This window comes from Corythoichthys intestinalis, chromosome 22, assembly GCF_030265065.1.
Source record: "Corythoichthys intestinalis isolate RoL2023-P3 chromosome 22, ASM3026506v1, whole genome shotgun sequence".
Taxonomy (NCBI): Eukaryota; Metazoa; Chordata; class Actinopteri; order Syngnathiformes; family Syngnathidae; genus Corythoichthys; species Corythoichthys intestinalis.
The window spans coordinates 21,053,808-21,072,904 of record NC_080416.1 but is presented as its reverse complement, the minus strand read 5'-3'; the positions used below and the strand labels follow the sequence as shown (position 1 = coordinate 21,072,904).

The following is a 19,097-nucleotide window of genomic DNA, read 5'->3' as shown; positions in this document are numbered from 1 at the left end:
CATTGCTTCTCATCAAGACAATTCTTGCCAGGTGTGTGTTTTATAGTGGGCAGGGCAGCTTTAAACCACACATCAGTGATTGGGAACACACCTGACTTAAATTGTTTTATAAAAATTGGTTTCAATGGCTCTTTAAGTCTCCTTAGGCAGAGGGTTCACTTACTTACTTTCCACCTTCTGTCATTGTCTGCACGCTATCCTCACTAAAATATGAAAACCTATATATGTTTGGGTGTTTTTGGTGTAAGCAGACACTGTTTTTACATCTGTGTGATTTTGACAAAGATCAGATCACATTTGATGGTGATTTTATGCAGAAAGTTGAGAAATTCCAAAAGGTTCAGATACTTTTTCATGACACTGCATTTGAACAGGCACACTTTGAAATTACGTTTTCAAAATTTTTGACAATAAACAAACATACATGAAGGGTCGTATCAGATAAAATGAAAGAGGCTTCTGCACATGAGGCAAGATCAATGTGATAGGTCTGAAAATCAAACTCTTCAAAAGGCAAGCAGTAGAGTCAGCAGGGATGGAAATGTGCACGACAACCAATATAAAAGGAAGACATGGTCTGCATAAAATTCATTCATCTTCCTTTTTACACGTAGGCAGAGGATGGAAGAGGGAGCATGACTATTGCTAAAATTAAAGGATTCCCCTGTCTGTTTTGTTTTGCAAGCCAGCAAACACTGCACTTTGTTTATTTACAGCCCTACCATGCAATTGCAGAACAAGCACTAACGTCCAGAAATCCGGGATAAATTAAGCTTTTTACTGCTGCAGTAGTTGTCTCTCCTTTCTAGAATTTAATTATCATAAGGAGAAAGGTGATAAGGAGATGATTGAAGGGGATGGGCCACTACATGCACTGTAAGTATTAGCATGAATCAGGACCTGACAACTGCGAAAAGTCAGGGATGACAATGAGGCCCTGAATATGGGGCAGCTGTAATCCCTTTTCTCGGATTTAAGGAAAGGGGCCATAGTTGAAAAGAATAATATACTGTATGGAATAAGAAGGAGTCTGATAGAAAAGCCAGTGTAGACTATAGTGGAAGAAAGCTAACTACAACTAGAACATGGCTGTTAAGGAAACCAGTTCTGTATCTGATCAAAAATAAAATCCAGTAAGCTGGTTGGAGGGAGGGTTGAAACCACTAATGGCAATAAATATACAATGCGACTCTAGTCTCGTATGACCTCTTTTTTAAACAGATGGAAATCTCACGTGTGTGTATACCAAACAGTTGGACAGAGAGAGTGAAGGACAGAGAGAGAATGCTGTTTTGAGTGAGAAATACAGTGACTAGGCTACTTTGAGACTGCTTCACCTAAAGTACTACACTGGCCCTCAAAACTATGTCAAATTTAGGAAATATTTGGAGTAGCAACAATCACCAGGTAGTGAAAACTGTACAAAAATGTATATCAACCATAGACTTCATAATTGTATTGACAGGTCACATTCGCCAGCCACTGCGCAACGCCTTCAAGTAGGGGGCAATCCTACAATCCACTTCAGTTATTCGCAGTCGGTCACAGTTAGTCAACACATGCAGGGATCCAACGCCCAAATTAGGTTGAAAAAGTACGAAAGCTGTACCGCATACTAACAGGAAGGATTGTCTCAGGAGTGATTTGTTCGAGGATACAAGGTAATTATACTGTTTTTCGTACCATGCATGCATTTTGAAATGTTGTGAAAAAAATCAATGGGAGAAATTAGCTGCTACAGGATTAACATTTTACTTCTCAATATTTACGTAAAATAATTGCTAACTGCCCGGGTTTTTGCTGTTTCAACAAAGAATCGAGACTGTTTTACTTCCATATCTCTAAAGAATTCAGGGATTTAAGCATTTATTCGCAAGAATTTTCAAGGGAAAAAGCTCCTTATTTACATATGGCGTCATCTAATTTGCTTACTGAATAGAACAGAACCGAACAGAATAGCATCATATTTCGCAATATTTACGTAAAATAAATGCTAAATGCACGGGGTTTTTGCTTTTAACCAGGAAACGAGTGTGTTTTACGTTCATATCTATAAAGAATTCAGGGATTTAAGCATTTACTAATAAGAATTTTCACCGGAAAAAGCTCTTTGCTTACATATGGCGGCCGCTAATTTCAACCAAGAATCAAGACTAATTTACGTCCATATCTATAAAGAATTCAGGGATTTAAGCATTTATTCAGAAGAATTTTCAACGGAAAAAGCTCTTTGTCTGTGCTTCCACTCGGTCAGCTTTGACGGAGACAGGCCCCCTATGAATGGGGTACTCCAGAATGTAATTCGAGTACTTACTTTGGTAAAGTTGGTAAGTTACTTAATCAAGGTTACTGTGACACCAATGGTCCACTATCCTAACCCAACACATGTATGCAAAACATGTTTGTTAAAATGGCACTAAAATGGGGAATGGAAAAGTCACTGATGTCTGCCAATGAGTCTCTGGACTGAATACAAAGAGTATGCAGAGATTTTAAAGGGATGTCAACCTGAACACGAGTGCGCTGATAGATGTCAAAATACTGTGCTTTAAACAGGCTCCCGAGAAGGTTGAGAGCACAGGAGATTAACAGGTTCGTTACGCAGGAAGAGTCAGAAAGTGTGACACTTGTGAGTTGGCAGGGATTGTGTGGGGGAGGGGGTGCAGTCATAAGCAATGCAGAGGATGAAAGACGATACTTGGGAGCTGCAGCTACAAATTGGAAATTCTAGCACTGTTCTTTAGCAGACCACCACGATAAAATCCGTTAATACTTTGGAAGCTAGACAGAAGAGACGTACATGTGTGTCCGTATGTAGGGGCGATTTGATGTGCGCTGAGGGTTGTGCTCGTGAGAGCCAGAAGCGATGATTTGATAGGTGCAGCTGCAGCCTGCATGTCCCGTGCATTTCAATGAGCTTTGCATTCCAACCTCAGTCTCTCCTTGTCCTCTCCTTGCTCGCCTTGGCTCTAAACTACTGTCCTCTTCTCAGTCACCAGCTTTCTGCTCAGTAAAGTCAGGCATCCTTTCTCTTCCTGCTGCCAAACTTCTTATTTTGCCCAAATCCCTTGAAAAATGCATGCCCTCTTCCAGTGGACGGTGGCTTGTGTTTGTATTATAGTCACACCTATTCATTCATTGGCTCTTTTTCAAAGTCACTGGTAATCCCGTTACTGGATATTCTGCGTGTCACTCATTACAATCAGCTCCAACAACTAGTCACAGTAGCACTCACTCTGTTGGGTAAATTTCAATCAATATCATCTAATCTTTGTCATTGTACATACGTTGATCCCTTCTTATTAAACTCAAGATGGATATACAAACACCGGTTTTGCCACAATTTTGAAGACTTAAGACTGTTTTGCTACATTTTTTCCAATTTCTCCATTGCTTTTTGTTCTTTACCTGACACCCACGCTTTTACCCTATGCTTAAAAATTTGTGTTTTCTTTATTTAATGCTGCAAATTAGTCACATTCCCCAGACTGTGCCGCCTTACTCGAAGACCCAATGTCTAAGAAACAAAATGACAGAGTAGCATTGCAGAATAAAGCACAGGAATTCAAAACATATGTAATTATCTGAGTTCATAATATTTTAAAGCATAGTGGAAAAGTGAAACCTCTGTGCACCAGTTTCCTTTCGCCCTGAGGAAAAATGTTGAGCGCAACATTCGGCATAATAACGGTACAGTGTGGTAACCGTGCAACTATTAATTCCTTTGGGATGATGATTCTCAGCTTGGAGAGAGCGACACGAAAGCCATTCTCAGTCCCCTGGGAACTTAGCATCATCCGTGGAGATGAAAAGTTCTACCAAACTGATATGATGCCTTTGCACTATGACTGCAGGCTTGTGCAAAGCCCATGAGAGTCAAAAAAATTGCCCAGCTAGAAGCACGTGAATCCATTTGGGAAAAACTGTATGAAAAACAACCACCCTGCATTATGCTAACTACAGGAGTTCATAATTTTAACTTTTTTTTTTTACTTCAAATGTTTTAATACAATTGTTGTTATGCATTATTCTGCAAGCTATGTGACTAATATTACTTATTTACACTTGTAAGCTTCTCTAAATAAATCATATTCAAGAAACTTTTTTCCCAAGAGGTAGAGCAAGTTTATATCAATTCCTCGGCTTTGACTGTTGCCTAATTAAATCATATGATTAAAATTATGTTCATGATAGGAGATTAGAGTCTTTAGGAAGTATTTAGAACGGCATTGATAGAGAATAATTTTGTTAAATAGCCACCATTTTCAATGTAGCAATGTCAAAACCAACAGATTTCACATCAACCAATTCTATTAAGATGATTTTAAATACTGAATAAAGACATATTGAGGAGAAATACTCATATTCACTCACCATCACATGACGGCGGAGGCCCCTGAAACTCCAAGTGAGCCCCTAGACGACATGTAAGGATGTCGTTGCCACTTAGCTGGTAACCTGGAATACACCTGTAGCGCACAATATCCCCTGGACAGAGAGAGAGGGAGGGCCTTTATATGTGAGAGGTCAAGGGCCATAATAAAAGTGACACAACCTTTCAAATGATTACTATAAAGCTAAATGTCAGTCAGATGGTGGTCATTACAATTATCTGGCACTGTCATGAATGTAATGTGCACAATGGAAAACAGCGGTACTTAATCACATGGGCTGAAACAGCGGGTCAGTTTTGCTGCTATTTGGACAAACATGAGGAGGGGATGGTTTTAATTAGGAAAATTTTACTTTTAGGTCCACATAATCAACATTATATACTTGTACCGTATTTTTCAGACTATAAGTCGCAGATTTTTTTCATAGTTTAGCTGGGGGTACGACTTATACTCTGGAGCGACTTATATGTGAAATTATTAACACATTATTTATCATTTCACATGTTATTTTGGTGTTTAGGAGTGACACTGATTGTTTGGTAAACTTGTGAACATGTTCTTTATGCTATAGTTATCTGAATAACTCTTAATAGCTATGTTAAGTTAACATACCGGCCACGTTCGCATTTCATTGTTCATGCATCATAAAACATTACCATGCTGTACACTTATTCAGCATGTTGTTCTCTGTTGTATTTTTTATTTTAAATTGCCTTTCTAGTTGACAGAGAGTGGGGCACATAAGTATTTAGTCAACCACTAATTGTGCAAGTTCTCCCACTTGAAAATATTAGAGAGGCCTGTAATTGTCAACATGGGTAAACCTCAACCATGAGAGACAGAATGTAGAAAAAAGCCCAAAGAAAAAACCCTTGTTTGATTTTTAAAGAATTTATTTGCAAATCATGCTGGAAAATAAGTATTTGGTCAATACCAAAAGTCCATCTCAATACTTTGTTTTGTACCCTATGTTGGAAATAACGCGGGCCAAATGTTTTCTCCAACTCTTCACAAGCTTTTCACACACTGTTGCTGGTATTTTGGCCCATTCCTCCATGCAGATCTCCTCGAGAGCAGTGATGTTTTGGGGCTGTCGTTGGGAAACACGGACTTTCATCTCCCTCCACAGATTTTGTATTGAGTTGAGATCTGGAGACTAGTTAGACCACTCCAGGACTTTGAAATGCTTCTTACGAAGCCACTCCTTTGTTGCCCTGGCTGTGTGTTTTGGATCATTCTCATGGTGAAAGACCCAGGCACGTCTCATCTTCAATGTCCTGATGGAAGGAGATTTTCACTCAAAATCTCTCGATACATGGCCCCATTCATTCTTTCCTTTACACAGTTCAGTCATCCTGGTCCCTTTGCAGAAAAACAGCCCCAAAGCATGATGTTTCGACCCCCATGCTTCACAGTGGGTATGATGCTCTTCGGATGCAATTCAGTATTCTTTCTCCTCCAAACACGAGAACCTGTGTTTCTACCAAAAAGTTCTATTTTGGTTTCATCTTACCATAACACATTCTCCCACTCCTCTTTTGGATCATCCAAATACTCTCTAGCAAACCGCAGACGGGCCTGGACATGTACCTTCTTCAGCAGGGGGACACATCTGGCAGTGCAGGATTTGAGTCCCTGGCAGCGCATTGTGTTACTGATAGTAGCCTTTGCTACTGTGGTCCCAGCTCTCTGTAGGTCATTCACTAGGTCCGCCGAGTGGTTCTGGGATTTTTGCTCACTGTTCTTGCTATCATATTGACTCCATGGGGTGCAATCTTGCATGGAGTCCCAGATCGAGGGAGATTATCAGTGGTCTTGTATGTCTTCCATTGTTTAATAATTGCTCCCACAGTTGATTTATTTACACCAAGCGTTTTACCTATTGCAGATTCAGTCTTCCCAGCCTGGTGCAGGTCTACAATTTTTTCTCTGGTGTCCTTCGACAGCTCTTTGGTCTTGGCCATAGTGGAGTTTGGAATGTTACTGACTGAGATTGTGGACAGGTGTCTTTTACACAGATAATGAGTTAAAGCAGGTGCCATTTATACAGGTAACGAGTGGGGCCTCGTTAGACCTCGTTAGAAGAAGTAAGACAGCCAGAAATCTTGCTTTTTTTATAGGTGACCAAATACGTATTTTCCACTCTAATTTGGAAATAAATTCTATAAAAATACAACAATTTGATTTTCTGTTTTTTCACATTCTGTCTCTCATGGTTGAGGTTTACCCATGTTGACAATTACAGGTCTCTCTAATCTTTTCAAGTAGGAGAACTTGCACAGTTGGTGGTTGACTAAATACTTATTTGCCCCACTGTATCTGTTCTATGTGTTGGATTTTGTCAAGTAAATTACCCCCATAAATGTGACTTACACTCTAGTGGGACTTATGTTTTTTTTTTTTTATCCCCTTCATTGCGCATTTTTGGGCTGGTGCGACTTATACTCAGATGTGACTTATAGTCTGAAAAATACAGTACATATTTTGAACTCTTACCTATTTTAAATTCTTTGCTTGCCATCAGAATCTCTGCGTTAGGAATGATGGTTGGAGGCAAGCAGAACTGAAGTCTGTAAGCTTTATTGGAAAGAAATAAAACAGACGTCAATCAAAAACAAAAAAGCTACAGGATCCAGAATGTACTATGCATTGCAAAAAAGGACTTACCTTGATAGTCGATACGAAACAATCCACCTTTCTCTGTGTTACTGCGAAAACGGATCAGCACCTGATTTGATGTGCTCTTAGGGGGGTCGTTTGGTTCTCCGTCAGTGAACACACCTAGTTTTCTAGCCGTTTCTTGTGGACCATCCCTAAAGACAAGAGAGACCGATCAGAGGGCGTGAAATATTACAACACACGAAAGGAAGGAAAACACTGTATGGCAGGATGGAATGACTGATCTGGTTTGGACTGTGAACACTAACATCCGATGGGATTGCCTTCGGAAGCTTTGGTCCAATCGAAGCTGTCCCTTGTCGTAGGAATGGCCATTTAAGCCAGCTCCCGGAATTATAACACAAACCATTCAGCTTAAAAACCATCTGTCTTTGGCTGTCAGAGTGGGCATGGGAGATTACAAGCAGCTCTGAAAACGGCTGGCTAGGGACTGCTGTCTGACTGCACTCTGGCCAAGTTACCATTATGGGGCCCATTTCTTTGGCTCAGTGGTTCAGTGGCTAGATACACAGAGGTTGCAAGTTGAAACTGGGCGACATGATAGTCCGCATCTTGACTCCAGGGGAACATACAAAGAAAGATCAATGCAGTAGGACCGTTTATAGAAAGAAACAATGCAATCAAAAAATGGGTTGCTTTCAACATATTTTTTGACAGACAAGATATCCTATCAACGAAAACATTCAATTCAGGTAAGATCTGCAATGTAGAACAATTTGCTGTTAAATCAGCATGTGGTAGGAGAATATACCAAAATCCATTGGGAATGTCATGCAGTCATCATCTTTGCAGATTGGTTGGCAATCAAAACATAACACATGGTTTCTGGAGAGTGCCATGCGCAGACTGGATGAACAGGGACTGGGAAGTCTTTGTTCAGTTACACATTTGATAACTTCAGCCAAATACTAAAGAGGTGATGAAAAGGCAATCTGCCGTTCAACAGCACAGGATAAATCAAACAAAACAAATCAAGTTGCACACCATCAGCTATGGCTTTTTGAGCTCTCAAAATAATCATAATTCCTTACCAAACAGTTATGAAGTCATGGGGCCCATGAACTTGAAGTAGTGTGAAGTTGAGCTTGATTCCAAAACCTGGGGCCACGGTGATCAACCAGGAGCAATCAGCTGAGTTGAGGTATTCTTCTGGGTAGCGTGGCGAGAAGATGGTCCCGTTGTCTGATGTGATATTTCCACCGCAAGGAACTGAGATATCAGAGTACCAACAAAGAGTGGCTGAATTTATATCACTTGGCCAGGGGTCTCTTATAATTCCAATTAACACAACAAAGCAGGTTTCAGCTCAAGATTAATAAGCAAATCTTGCTGATAAAGCCAGTTTGTGGTAAAAAGATAAGTGGAAATCTTTATTGCAGACCTGTTCATTACCTCAAATAATGTTGATTTATCTCACTAAAGATGTAATACAAGGATTTTAACACTTGGTTATTAATATGTTTTATAGGAAATTGTGATTCACCATTCATACGTGCGTGTGGTTTTACCAAATCTGCATGCATTCATTTTTTTTTTCCTTTTTTCAAAAGGCAAATTAAACACCTAGTAAAATACTAAACATTTCCTATGACGAGCATACTCATATTTTCAAGTGCTGCGACCATGAAAGAAACATTCTCACAGTAATCACAATCGTGTAGTCATCTCAAGCAGCTGGGACAAGCAGATCAGATTAACGACACATCCTTGAAAACCTCGGTGTATACAATCCTTTTTATACGTACGTAGCTAAGATTACATTTTCATCAGAGGCACTGAGGGTAGCGTGTCTGCGCGTGCTCAAATTATTTAGGTACCCTATGTGTTACAGCAACTCCTGAGCTTGTCTCTCACCTGTCAGATGAGTTATTGATCTGACGCCAGACACTTTGGAGAAATGCTATTCACTAAATATCATGATTTTGTATTTTCAAGATGCATTTGGTTGCAATAATACAGTATGTGTACAGTGGGCAATTAAATGTAAATAATGATTTCAATAAATACATTAATAATTATTACAACACAGACAAGCCTGAAAAAGTAATTTCTGCTCTTACACTCCTACTTAAAAGAAACTGCTGTATTTTAAGCCAAAACAACTGTTGTGTTTGATAGGACAGTATGTCTATATGCTTCCATAGCAGATTCATGGCGCGTGAAGCCCCCAAACTATTTTTAATTTGTCAGCTTTACCCTGGAAACCCCATTTTACAGACATCTCGCAACCGCTTTTGTTTCAACCCAGCCGTAAAACGAAGGTAATTTTATTTATTATTCAAAACATCTGGCATTTTTAGTTTAGAATCATAATTTGATGTCTCATATTTAGTTTTACAAAAAAAAAAAAAAAAACACTTTAAAACATTATTCACTCACATATTTTAAACTATTAAACAAATTATGTCACAATGAAAAAAATGTTGTCTGTAAAAAAGTCACGGATATCTACCTCATAAGTATCTCTTAATTGTATTTTTTGTTACTGTCGCATTTTCTCCGATATGCTAGATGAAAAATAATCGATCCAAACAAATAGTGAAAAAAAAAAAAAAAAAAAACGTTTAAAAGGGTAAATATAAGAAAAGGAAAATCTCGACCACTCCTTGATGTCTGCGATTTCTGCATCGCGATCCTTGTTATATTACCATGTTTCACCCATGAAATCCCCCAAAAATCCAGCTGTGGCCATTCACAGCTGTGTCTTGACACTCCGTGATACATGCGACATGGAGTTTTTGGATTGAAACAAGGTAAGTACACGATAAAAAACTCATTAAAGTCATGGCGTCTGTAATTCTGCTCTTTGTTTTCTATAGTCACCTGAGTGTTTTCCGCCATATATTCAGTGTATATATATATTCAGTGTATATATATATTCAGTGTATATATATATATATATATATATATATATATATATATATATATATATATATATATATATAAATACATATACTAGACTATAAGTTCCGCTCTGAGACCTCCAATTTGGCCAACTTTCAAAATTGTCCGATATGCATGAGTGATACATCGTTGAAAAGCTTAAAATATCAATTTTCTGGGGGAAGAATAATTTTGAACAGGAGGGCATTTAATTATTTTTTTTTTTTTTAAACAGCGAAACCCTATCTAGAGGTGAGAGCATGAAAGAGCAGAATTAAAGACGCCATGACTTTAACAGGATATTATCGCGTACTTACCTTGTTTCGATCGAAAAACTCCATGTAGCATGTATTACTGAGTGCCAAGACACAGCTGTGAAGGGCCACAGCTGGATTTTGGGGGGATTTTATTAGTGAAACATGGTAATATAACAAGCGTCGCGATGCAGATCCCAGACATCAAGGAATAGTTGAGATTATTTTTTCATATACTAGTATCCCTTTTAAACATTTTTTTTTCCAACTTTTCTTTGTTTGGATCGATTATTTATCATCTAATGTATCAGAGAAAAAGCGACAGTAACAAAAAAAATACCATTAAGCGATATTTATGAGGTACATATCCGTGACTTTGTTAGACACCATTTTTTTCATTGTGACGTAATTTGTTTAAAAGTTTAAAATATGTGAGTGAATAATTTTTTTGTCATTTTTTTAAAAATGAAATATTAGACATCAATTAATAATTCTAAGACATAAATGACATTATCAATAATAAATATAATTAATTACCTTCTTTTTATAGATGGGTTGAAACAAAAGCAGTTGTGCGACGTCTGTTAACGGGGGTTTCCAGGGTAAAACGGACAAATTAAAAATAGTTCAGGGGCTTAATGCACCATGAATCTGCAATGGGAGCATATGGACATATTGTTCTATCAAACACAACAGTTGTTTTGGCTTAAAATACAGAAGTTTCTTTTTAAGAGGAGTGAAAGCGCAGAAACTGCTTTTTCGGTCTTGTCTGTGTTTTCCGCCATATATATACAATTTGCATCATTAAAAGGGTATAATTGATGGGACAGTCTAATGGCTTTATTTACTATGAATATTGAAACACATTAAGTCTAAGTCTTTTTTGTTTTAATCGACATGCCATTTCAACCTACCTTCACAGCGAGGGAAAGGGTTATCCCAATTGCGGGTTGTGCCATGTTCACACGTAAGGATGGAATATCCCACAAGCTGGTAGCCAGGCAAACACTCGAAGGATATGGACTGGCCCACACTGTAGCCAGCACCCACTACCACACCATAGCGGAAAGGTTCTGGATCCGGGCACTCTTGTAGTTCATAAGCTGTAGGCAAGATGATGGACCCATGAATGATGTGACTAGAAATTAGCATGATTTTTGAAATTCAAGAAATTATAAAACGTCCTCAACTTGGACTGCAATGCTCAGCTATATTGTATTTGTGATGTTAATGAAACAATCACAAATGTTTTCATTATGATTATTATTTTCAAAGTTAATCCAGGACGATTACAAAGTTAGTTTCACAGATGAAATCACATCCTTAAAAGCTGTCGGTTTAACCACGACTGCTAGTTATTAGCCATGTGCCGGTATGATATTTTGACAGTATGATAACCTTAAGCCAAAATATCACGGTTTCACGGTATCGCAATTATAGCTCTAAAATGTATAATTTTGAGATATCTGGGTTTGAAAAAAAATAAACAAACAAAAAAATTCCATTGAACAGGATTTTTAATTTTTAAAACATATTAGCAAATCGGAACATAAGTATAATGTTAAGTTAAAACAAATTAAAATGATACATTATATACACACTATCTCAACACAGACATTTGCTAGAGAAAAAAAAAAAAAAAACGCCATGGTTTACCACAAATAGACACACTAAGCACTCTGAATTTAACTCTCGCAGCTGGTGGGAAACTTTAATGACAGTGTTTACTAACGTTTAATGCTGTAGAAATGTGAAATCATATTGGAGGTATTGCCTCCTCGGCAACCACCCTCCGCAAACATAGTTTTACTGTATATGTCGGTTGGCCTTCCTCCCTTAAAGCCCAATCGTCTGTATTTTTTTATGTAGCCGAAGTACAGAGTCCACAAAGTCTCTTTACCATTTAAAAAAATTATTAGAAATGCAATTGATTAGATATTTTATTCAGATTTGTTCTATTGTATTCAGTGTTTATTAAAGTTTTTTATTACACTGCATTTGTGCGTTTCAGCTTTTACTTCATTACTTCACTACAGTACTTAAAGTTTTACCTTGACCTTTTAACTGAATATGTTGCACCACAACTGAATGACCTTCAACCAACCATCATTTTTTAGCAAGATGGTGCACCACCACATTGGGGGCTACATGTACGTGGGTTCCTCAATCAAAAATTTCCAGACCGATGGATTGGAAGGGATGGGCCAATTCCTTGGCCGCCACATTCACCAGGACTTCTTTCTATGGGGCTATGTTAAAGATATTGTGTATCAAACAAAGATAAGGGACATTACTGACCTTAAGCGAAGGATTACTGATGCCATTGCCACAATTGATGAGGCTATGCTACAGCGGACATGGCAAGAAATCTTGATGTGCTTTGTGCAACTAATGGTGCCCATGTAGAAGTGTATTAAAAGACGTAAAAAAAAAATAAAAAATAAAAAATAAAAAAACTTCAATAAACGCTGAATACAATAGAACAAATCTGAATAAAATCAATTGCACTTTTAATAAAGTTTTGAAATGGTAAATACCAGTGTTGTTAATCTTACTGAAAAAAAGTAATTAATTATAGTTACAAATGACTTCTCCCAAAAAGTAATTGCGTTAGTAACTCAATTACCTGAATGTAAGAGTAATTAGTTACTTGGCAAAGTAATTGGTGATAATTACTTTTTTTTTTTTCCTCAAAAAAAGAAAAAAAAAAACATTGGCCACACTATGTGAAGTTTTCTGTGAAGGTTTTTGGTACAATTGGCCCGAGCCCAATTCTTTACCCTAATTTACCCTTTACCCTGTATCAACTGTTAAAAGTTGTTAAAATTGCTCCCATTAGTGTATTAGTTCCCTTCTCTCTATTTTCGACATATGAAAGTTTTAAAACTGTTTCATCATCTAAAGATAGATTCAAGTCAAGATTTTACCGATAGAAGTATTTTAGATAAAAAGCTACTTAGGTTCGCTAGGAAGGTTCTCTACAACAGAGCCGTCCTAAAAAGTTTACTGCTTTAAGATGGCGGCTGTCTACTAACGCATTTAGTGCCATGTCTGTCATTTTGCATCTAGTTATAGCTATATACAGTACATGTGATATCTACCATGTCTACCATATCTACCATAACATGCGGGCGTAGTTTTTAGGCTATCAGCTACAACATGTATTATTGGAGCTACCTAGCATCGCGTTTGCTCGGCGTCACAACTTTCTTGCCTCCTCCCTACTCCTGCTCTGCTCTGTCGTCTCGGTGAGTCCGTCTCCCTCAGACTTTTCGACCAATATAGTAACGCATAGTAACGCATGCCTTTCCGTCCTCAGTAACGGTAACGGCGTTGCCAATATGAGAAAAGTAATTAATTAGATTACCCACTACTGAAAAAAATAACGCCGTTAGTAACGCCGTTATATTGTAACGCCGTTATTAACAACACTGGTAAAGACACTTTATGGAAACCCCGTATTTCCATACCAGCAATTTTGCTTTCTTTGATAAGGGAACATGCTCAGGAGTTTCGCCTCCTCCAGCCATTGTGTAGCACAGCTGACTCACTGACACTGAGTAACAACCAGTGGGGGAGGGTTGAGCCTTACAGCTGCGAGCGAGGGATTTCTCCATGCATTTTTGAGACATATAGCTCATACTTTAGGGACGGTATGACGGAAAGTTTTTGCAGTTTTGAAACCTTGACGTGTTCATACCATGGTATACCTTGAAACCGGCAATCAGCACATGTCTACTAGTTATCATTATTGTTTTATATTAAAAATCAGTTCATCAAAAAATATTTATGGTTGAAGTGAATGCATGATGATGACATTGTCTTGTTCATTTTTCCGTTTTCCTTTTATGATTGGGTTTTTGTTCCTCCTTGCCAAAGTTCCAATCAATAAGGCAGAGGTGTGTTTGTCTGGAGCTATTTGAGGTAGGGTGGGTAAACAGCTCCTTTGACCCCCTTTGGAAACAAATATGCGTTGAGCCTCAAAGGGCCAGGATGTAAATTTGACAGAATAAATTGATTTTTATGGATCACAGATTCTCTATTGTAACAGATAACTCATGCAAATGCTGCAAAAGGGAGTATTTGCAAATATAATGTTTGATTTATAAGATAATTTACATAAGATTATGTAAATACCCATTGCTGTTTTTTTCCCAATTCACCAATGTTTGTGGTATCACACATAAAATACAGATTTGTGATGGCTCTAGCTTTGCACACATGGTAATGTGTCATATTCCTTAGGCACAAAAATATAATTTTAAAATAAGTGATCAACACTTTGGAATACAGTGATTAAAAACCCATAATACACACCTCATATGACACTGATAGTTACTAAATTAACTTGATGAAAAGTGGGAGAGATTATGATGAATCATTCTGCCTTTCAAGTCATTATTCATTACCGTGACTTAATTTTTATGTCGATTTTATCATTTTTCAGGCAAATAGCTCAATATATTAAATGTTCCTCAGCTAAACTACATTGACGTGATTATGGGTTATATCAAGCTCAGCAGCAAAAATTAAAACTGGATACTGAGGCCAAGCCAGCTTTACAATTAGCAAAAACGAATCCTGGTGAATATATCAATTATGATGTGAACTGCATATTAAGTTCTTCAATAATTCCAGGCAGTCTCTCGTGAAGCAAACATTCTTTCACATCACGGTCACTTACCTTGGTACTCGAACCTGAACCCTGGTTTATTCTGTGAATGGTCACTATGGAAATAAACAGTAGTCTCATGTGAGGTGGTAAGAAGCGAAGAGGGGGCATCTTGTCCACTGTATCGCCCAATGATTGCACTCGTGTCCAGGGGTCCATTGCGTATTTCGAGGAAATCGTGGTTGGCTTCAGTGGAGAAATTGAGAAACTGAATGTGTGCTCCTGGCAAGAGAAGCAAACGCGTTTGAAAATTATTTCCTTCCCTTCTTCCAAGTGTAAAAAAATGTAAAACATAATGTAGAATGGAATACAACAACAGCATTGTTTTGTGCCAAGTTTACTAGTTCGGGTCTGCAAAAACCCTCTTTGAGTAATTCTCATCGGTGACATTAGACCTCCAGGAAATAATTGTAACAACACAAACTGCTAACTTAACATAACATACATTTCATTGGAGCAGGAAAACAAAATAACCTACATAGGTATTGATTGGCCAAAAGACACTCAGAGAAAACAAATAAATGAATCAGAGAAAATTAAAGTACATGAGCTGGACCTGTGCCATTCACATTCAGACACAAAGAACCAATTACTGCTTCTGCTCATCATCATTGCCTCAGGGCAATTATGACAATGAATGTTCATATTACAGTAATGACCTGTTGTATGACCCCCATTGTATTAAGTTTTCTTTCATTCAAAAAGTGTACTAATGAATGAAGCTGTAAGCATTCCTCTACAAAAATAAAAGTAATTAAAAGGGCAAATGTCACAAGCCTTGAAGGCACCGTCCAAGGCAAACTGTTTACCTTCATAGTGCATACAGGTCAGTTGTTTGATGTCAATTTATTTTAAGGACAATTCAAATTATTTGTGGTGTTTAAAACAACTTAAGAGATGCTAAATATTTTACCGTAACCAACTGGCAGGTAGATCCTCCATGTGCAGTCACTGTTGCTAGGGTAGTTGCCAGGGAAACCGGGACTCAGTATCATGCCCTCCATCTCCTCCCGGATTCCTCCACATTGGGCTGGTGTAAGGCAGTTAGAGAAGTATATCATTGGGGTGAAATTATTTTAATAACATAAATGCATGCAAAATAGAAAGACTGAAATTCAGAAATCTGCTGAAATACGTTGTCAAAACACGTAGAAAGAAGGTTCTGGATTAAGCCAAAGTCCAAACAATGCTGAGCATACCTTTTGTCTCAAAAACTACACAACAGCATATACTGTACTGTGGTAATGGTGGTTATAGGAAACTATTATTGCTAAATTCACCTCCATGAAGGGGATTATTTATTACCCAATAATAATAATTATAACTTTTAGTTTTTGTCTTACTCTTTTGGATCATAATACTTATTAGTCTTAGTCATATTTTAGTCATCTCAAAATGTGTTTGTCTAGTTTTTGTTGACAAAAACTCAAGACTAATTTCGTCTAGTTTTAGTTGACATTTACTAAAAATGCTTTAGTCTGTAAAATTAAAACATTTGCCTCCAAAAACAAATAAATTAAGCTTTTCAACTATTTCGAGAGACGAGCACATATTTTAGCAATGACAACGCTAACTTGGTGATAATACTCTCAGCAGGAAAACAGTACATTATTTTCAATGAATTATACCCAACGGAATGCCATGAACTGCATGTAAAAAAAAAAAAAAAAAAAAGTTGTCCGAGAGTTGAAGAAGACACTTGCCATTAGCATTAGCCTAATGCTAATGCAAATGCTATGCAAACACTATGAGTTTTGTTTATTGTGTGATGATCACTTAGCACATACCTTAAAGGATAAAGCAACGTTGCATATTCTCTCTGGCTAAGACGAGAAAACATATGTTACCATGTGTGCTAGCCTAAATGGAGACTGGAGACGACATACTGGTGAGTCGGGGAGAGGGGGCGCAGCATGTCACATGAGTGACCAGTGTTGGGAATAACGCCGTTACAAATAACGCCGTTACATAACGGCATTTTTTTTTCAGTAACGGGGTAATCTAATTATTTTTTCCGCCGTTACAACGCCGTTACCGTTACTGACGGTTAAAAGCGGTGCGTTACTTACTCTGAATAAACTGAAGAAACTAACAGCCGCAGTGAGACTACTCGGCTCTGTTTATTTGTCATCCAAGCCTTGCGGGTGCGTTCAGGTTCGAATATAGCGCACATACTTCTAATGACTCCAGTTTGTTTGTTTGTCCCTGCTCATTCAATTAGACAATGCTTTCCAAAGCTTGCTAACGTTTATGTGTTTGCTACACCTGAATGCCAGCCTCGTTCCGATCCCCCACTTTCAGCCAGCAGGAATGCCGCTTCCATCTTGAGGACGGCAGACGCTTCGAGAGTGACGGGAGGAGTAGGGGTACGAGGCTACTTGAATGCACCCCCAGGATAGATGCGATGGAAGTGATTGTGATTGGCAGAGGGTTAGAGTCATGTGTCATGGTAAGCCAATCAGAGCCAGGGTTTTCACACACAAACCGGAACAGCGCGTGCGGCAAACACACACGCGCAAAATAGATGCAGAGGGATATGATAGCAGAGCATTCCGAGGAAAATTTGTCCTTTACGAGTTGGAGATATAAACACTATTTCAAGTTGGTCGAAATTAAAGGAAAGAACGTAAATGTAAAGTGTAATTTATGTCCCGGGGCAAAGCTTTTGTCGACATCTGTGGTAGGCAACTCACTTTATATTGTTTTACTATTGACTTTTGTTAACAAAATACTTGAAGTACAGTAGGCTATGTCTCCTTGACCAGTTGTCTGAGGTTGTGAGTTAGATTTAAATTTATTAAAACTCACTTTATATTGTTTATTGCTGATAGTTATTTTATTATATTGTTTTCTGTTTATTTTTGTTGCACTTCAAGTGTAGGATAAATCTGTTGCTGGCGAGGTGCAATAAATATTATAAGGTTCTATAACACAACTACCTGTCTGTTCTTCTCTATTCAACTGACTCGAATACTGCTCAGAAAATTTCAAATTCTTTGACATACAACAACTTCTTTTTAAAGTAACGGAAATAGTTACTTTCCCTGGTAACTAGTTACTTTTACTATAAAGTAATTCAGTTACCAACTCAGTTACTTTTTGGAAGAAGTAGTGAATTACTACAACTAATTACTTTTTTAAAGTAACGTGCCCAACACTGAGTGACACAACCAGACACTGCTACAATGCAGGCTAACTACACATTAAAATGTCACATACTGTGAATAGGTGAAGGAAGCTTGCACATTTTCATCTCGTTCTTGTCTTGTCAGACCAAACTGCCATTCATCTCGATGTGTTTTAGTCTCCCAAAACACGTTTTTAGCTCGTTATTCACTCGTCATCGTCATGAAAAAAGTGTTCACTGACAAAATATTTTTGTTAATGTCATCGTTGACGAAAACAACACTGATGGAGACAAGTGTTTTTGTTAACAATGATTTGTTAAACAACTAACTATTCATTTGTTATGCACTGCATGTTGCACACCTTGCATCAGCTAGATTCAAGTCATATCAGACATGCTATGGCCCATAGTCATTTACAAGCCGTCAAACTCTGTTTGAAAGTTTAATATGTATGTGCTAGTGCTTTGCTGAGACTCGAGTGATCCTTTCTGATTGGTGGCCCCTTGTCTCTGACAAGGTATGGGGCCTGATCACAAATTGGATCCTTGGAACACATCTAGCGCTTGCTTAGTTGATGTGAAGCATCTCTGTACTATTCATTTCTATTACACTGCTGTCTTTGCGTTGAAATGAAGACTAGCTAAATATATTCAAATTGTCTTTTTGTTGACGATGTTAAGATGTCATAGTGCCATATCATGCATAGCTTGCCGTTTTGTCAGACTTCCTTTCATCTTAAACCACCAGTGGATACAATTTCCTTGACTGAAATCCAGGACAAGGACTCAAAATAGTTAGAAATAAAACTGATGATGGTATCAAGAAAGATGAAAAGGGAGAAGCCCAGGAATAAGACACATAAGAGATGAAAGGATGCTAAACTGATGGCAAGAGCATCAGCTGACGAAAGCAGAAAACTGAGTGGTCTTGGAAATGCTAGGAAAAGAATTCCGTGCAGGGGGAAATAAATTAGACAAACAGGTTACTTGAGACAAAGGAAGGAGACAAGGAAGAATAAATGTCAGCGGTATACCATTATTATTTTTTTTCTTTCTCAGGAATAAATAACGGCTCTGTTTGATATGCT

At 37.9% G+C, this 19,097-nt stretch overlaps 1 protein-coding gene across 1 annotated transcript in view; it reads right to left on the bottom strand.

The window, feature by feature from the left end:
- Positions 1-19,097, bottom strand: part of csmd2 (CUB and Sushi multiple domains 2) — a 295,070-nt gene that overhangs the window by 50,353 nt on the left and 225,620 nt on the right. Inside the window, exons 41-47 of the mRNA XM_057828476.1 lie at positions 15,796-15,912; positions 14,895-15,104; positions 11,125-11,313; positions 8,105-8,282; positions 7,062-7,207; positions 6,891-6,971; positions 4,375-4,488 (exon numbers count right to left, since the gene is read on the bottom strand). Of these exons, the coding sequence (XP_057684459.1) occupies positions 4,375-4,488; positions 6,891-6,971; positions 7,062-7,207; positions 8,105-8,282; positions 11,125-11,313; positions 14,895-15,104; positions 15,796-15,912 (1,035 nt within the window). The remainder of the gene's footprint in view (positions 1-4,374; positions 4,489-6,890; positions 6,972-7,061; positions 7,208-8,104; positions 8,283-11,124; positions 11,314-14,894; positions 15,105-15,795; positions 15,913-19,097) is intronic.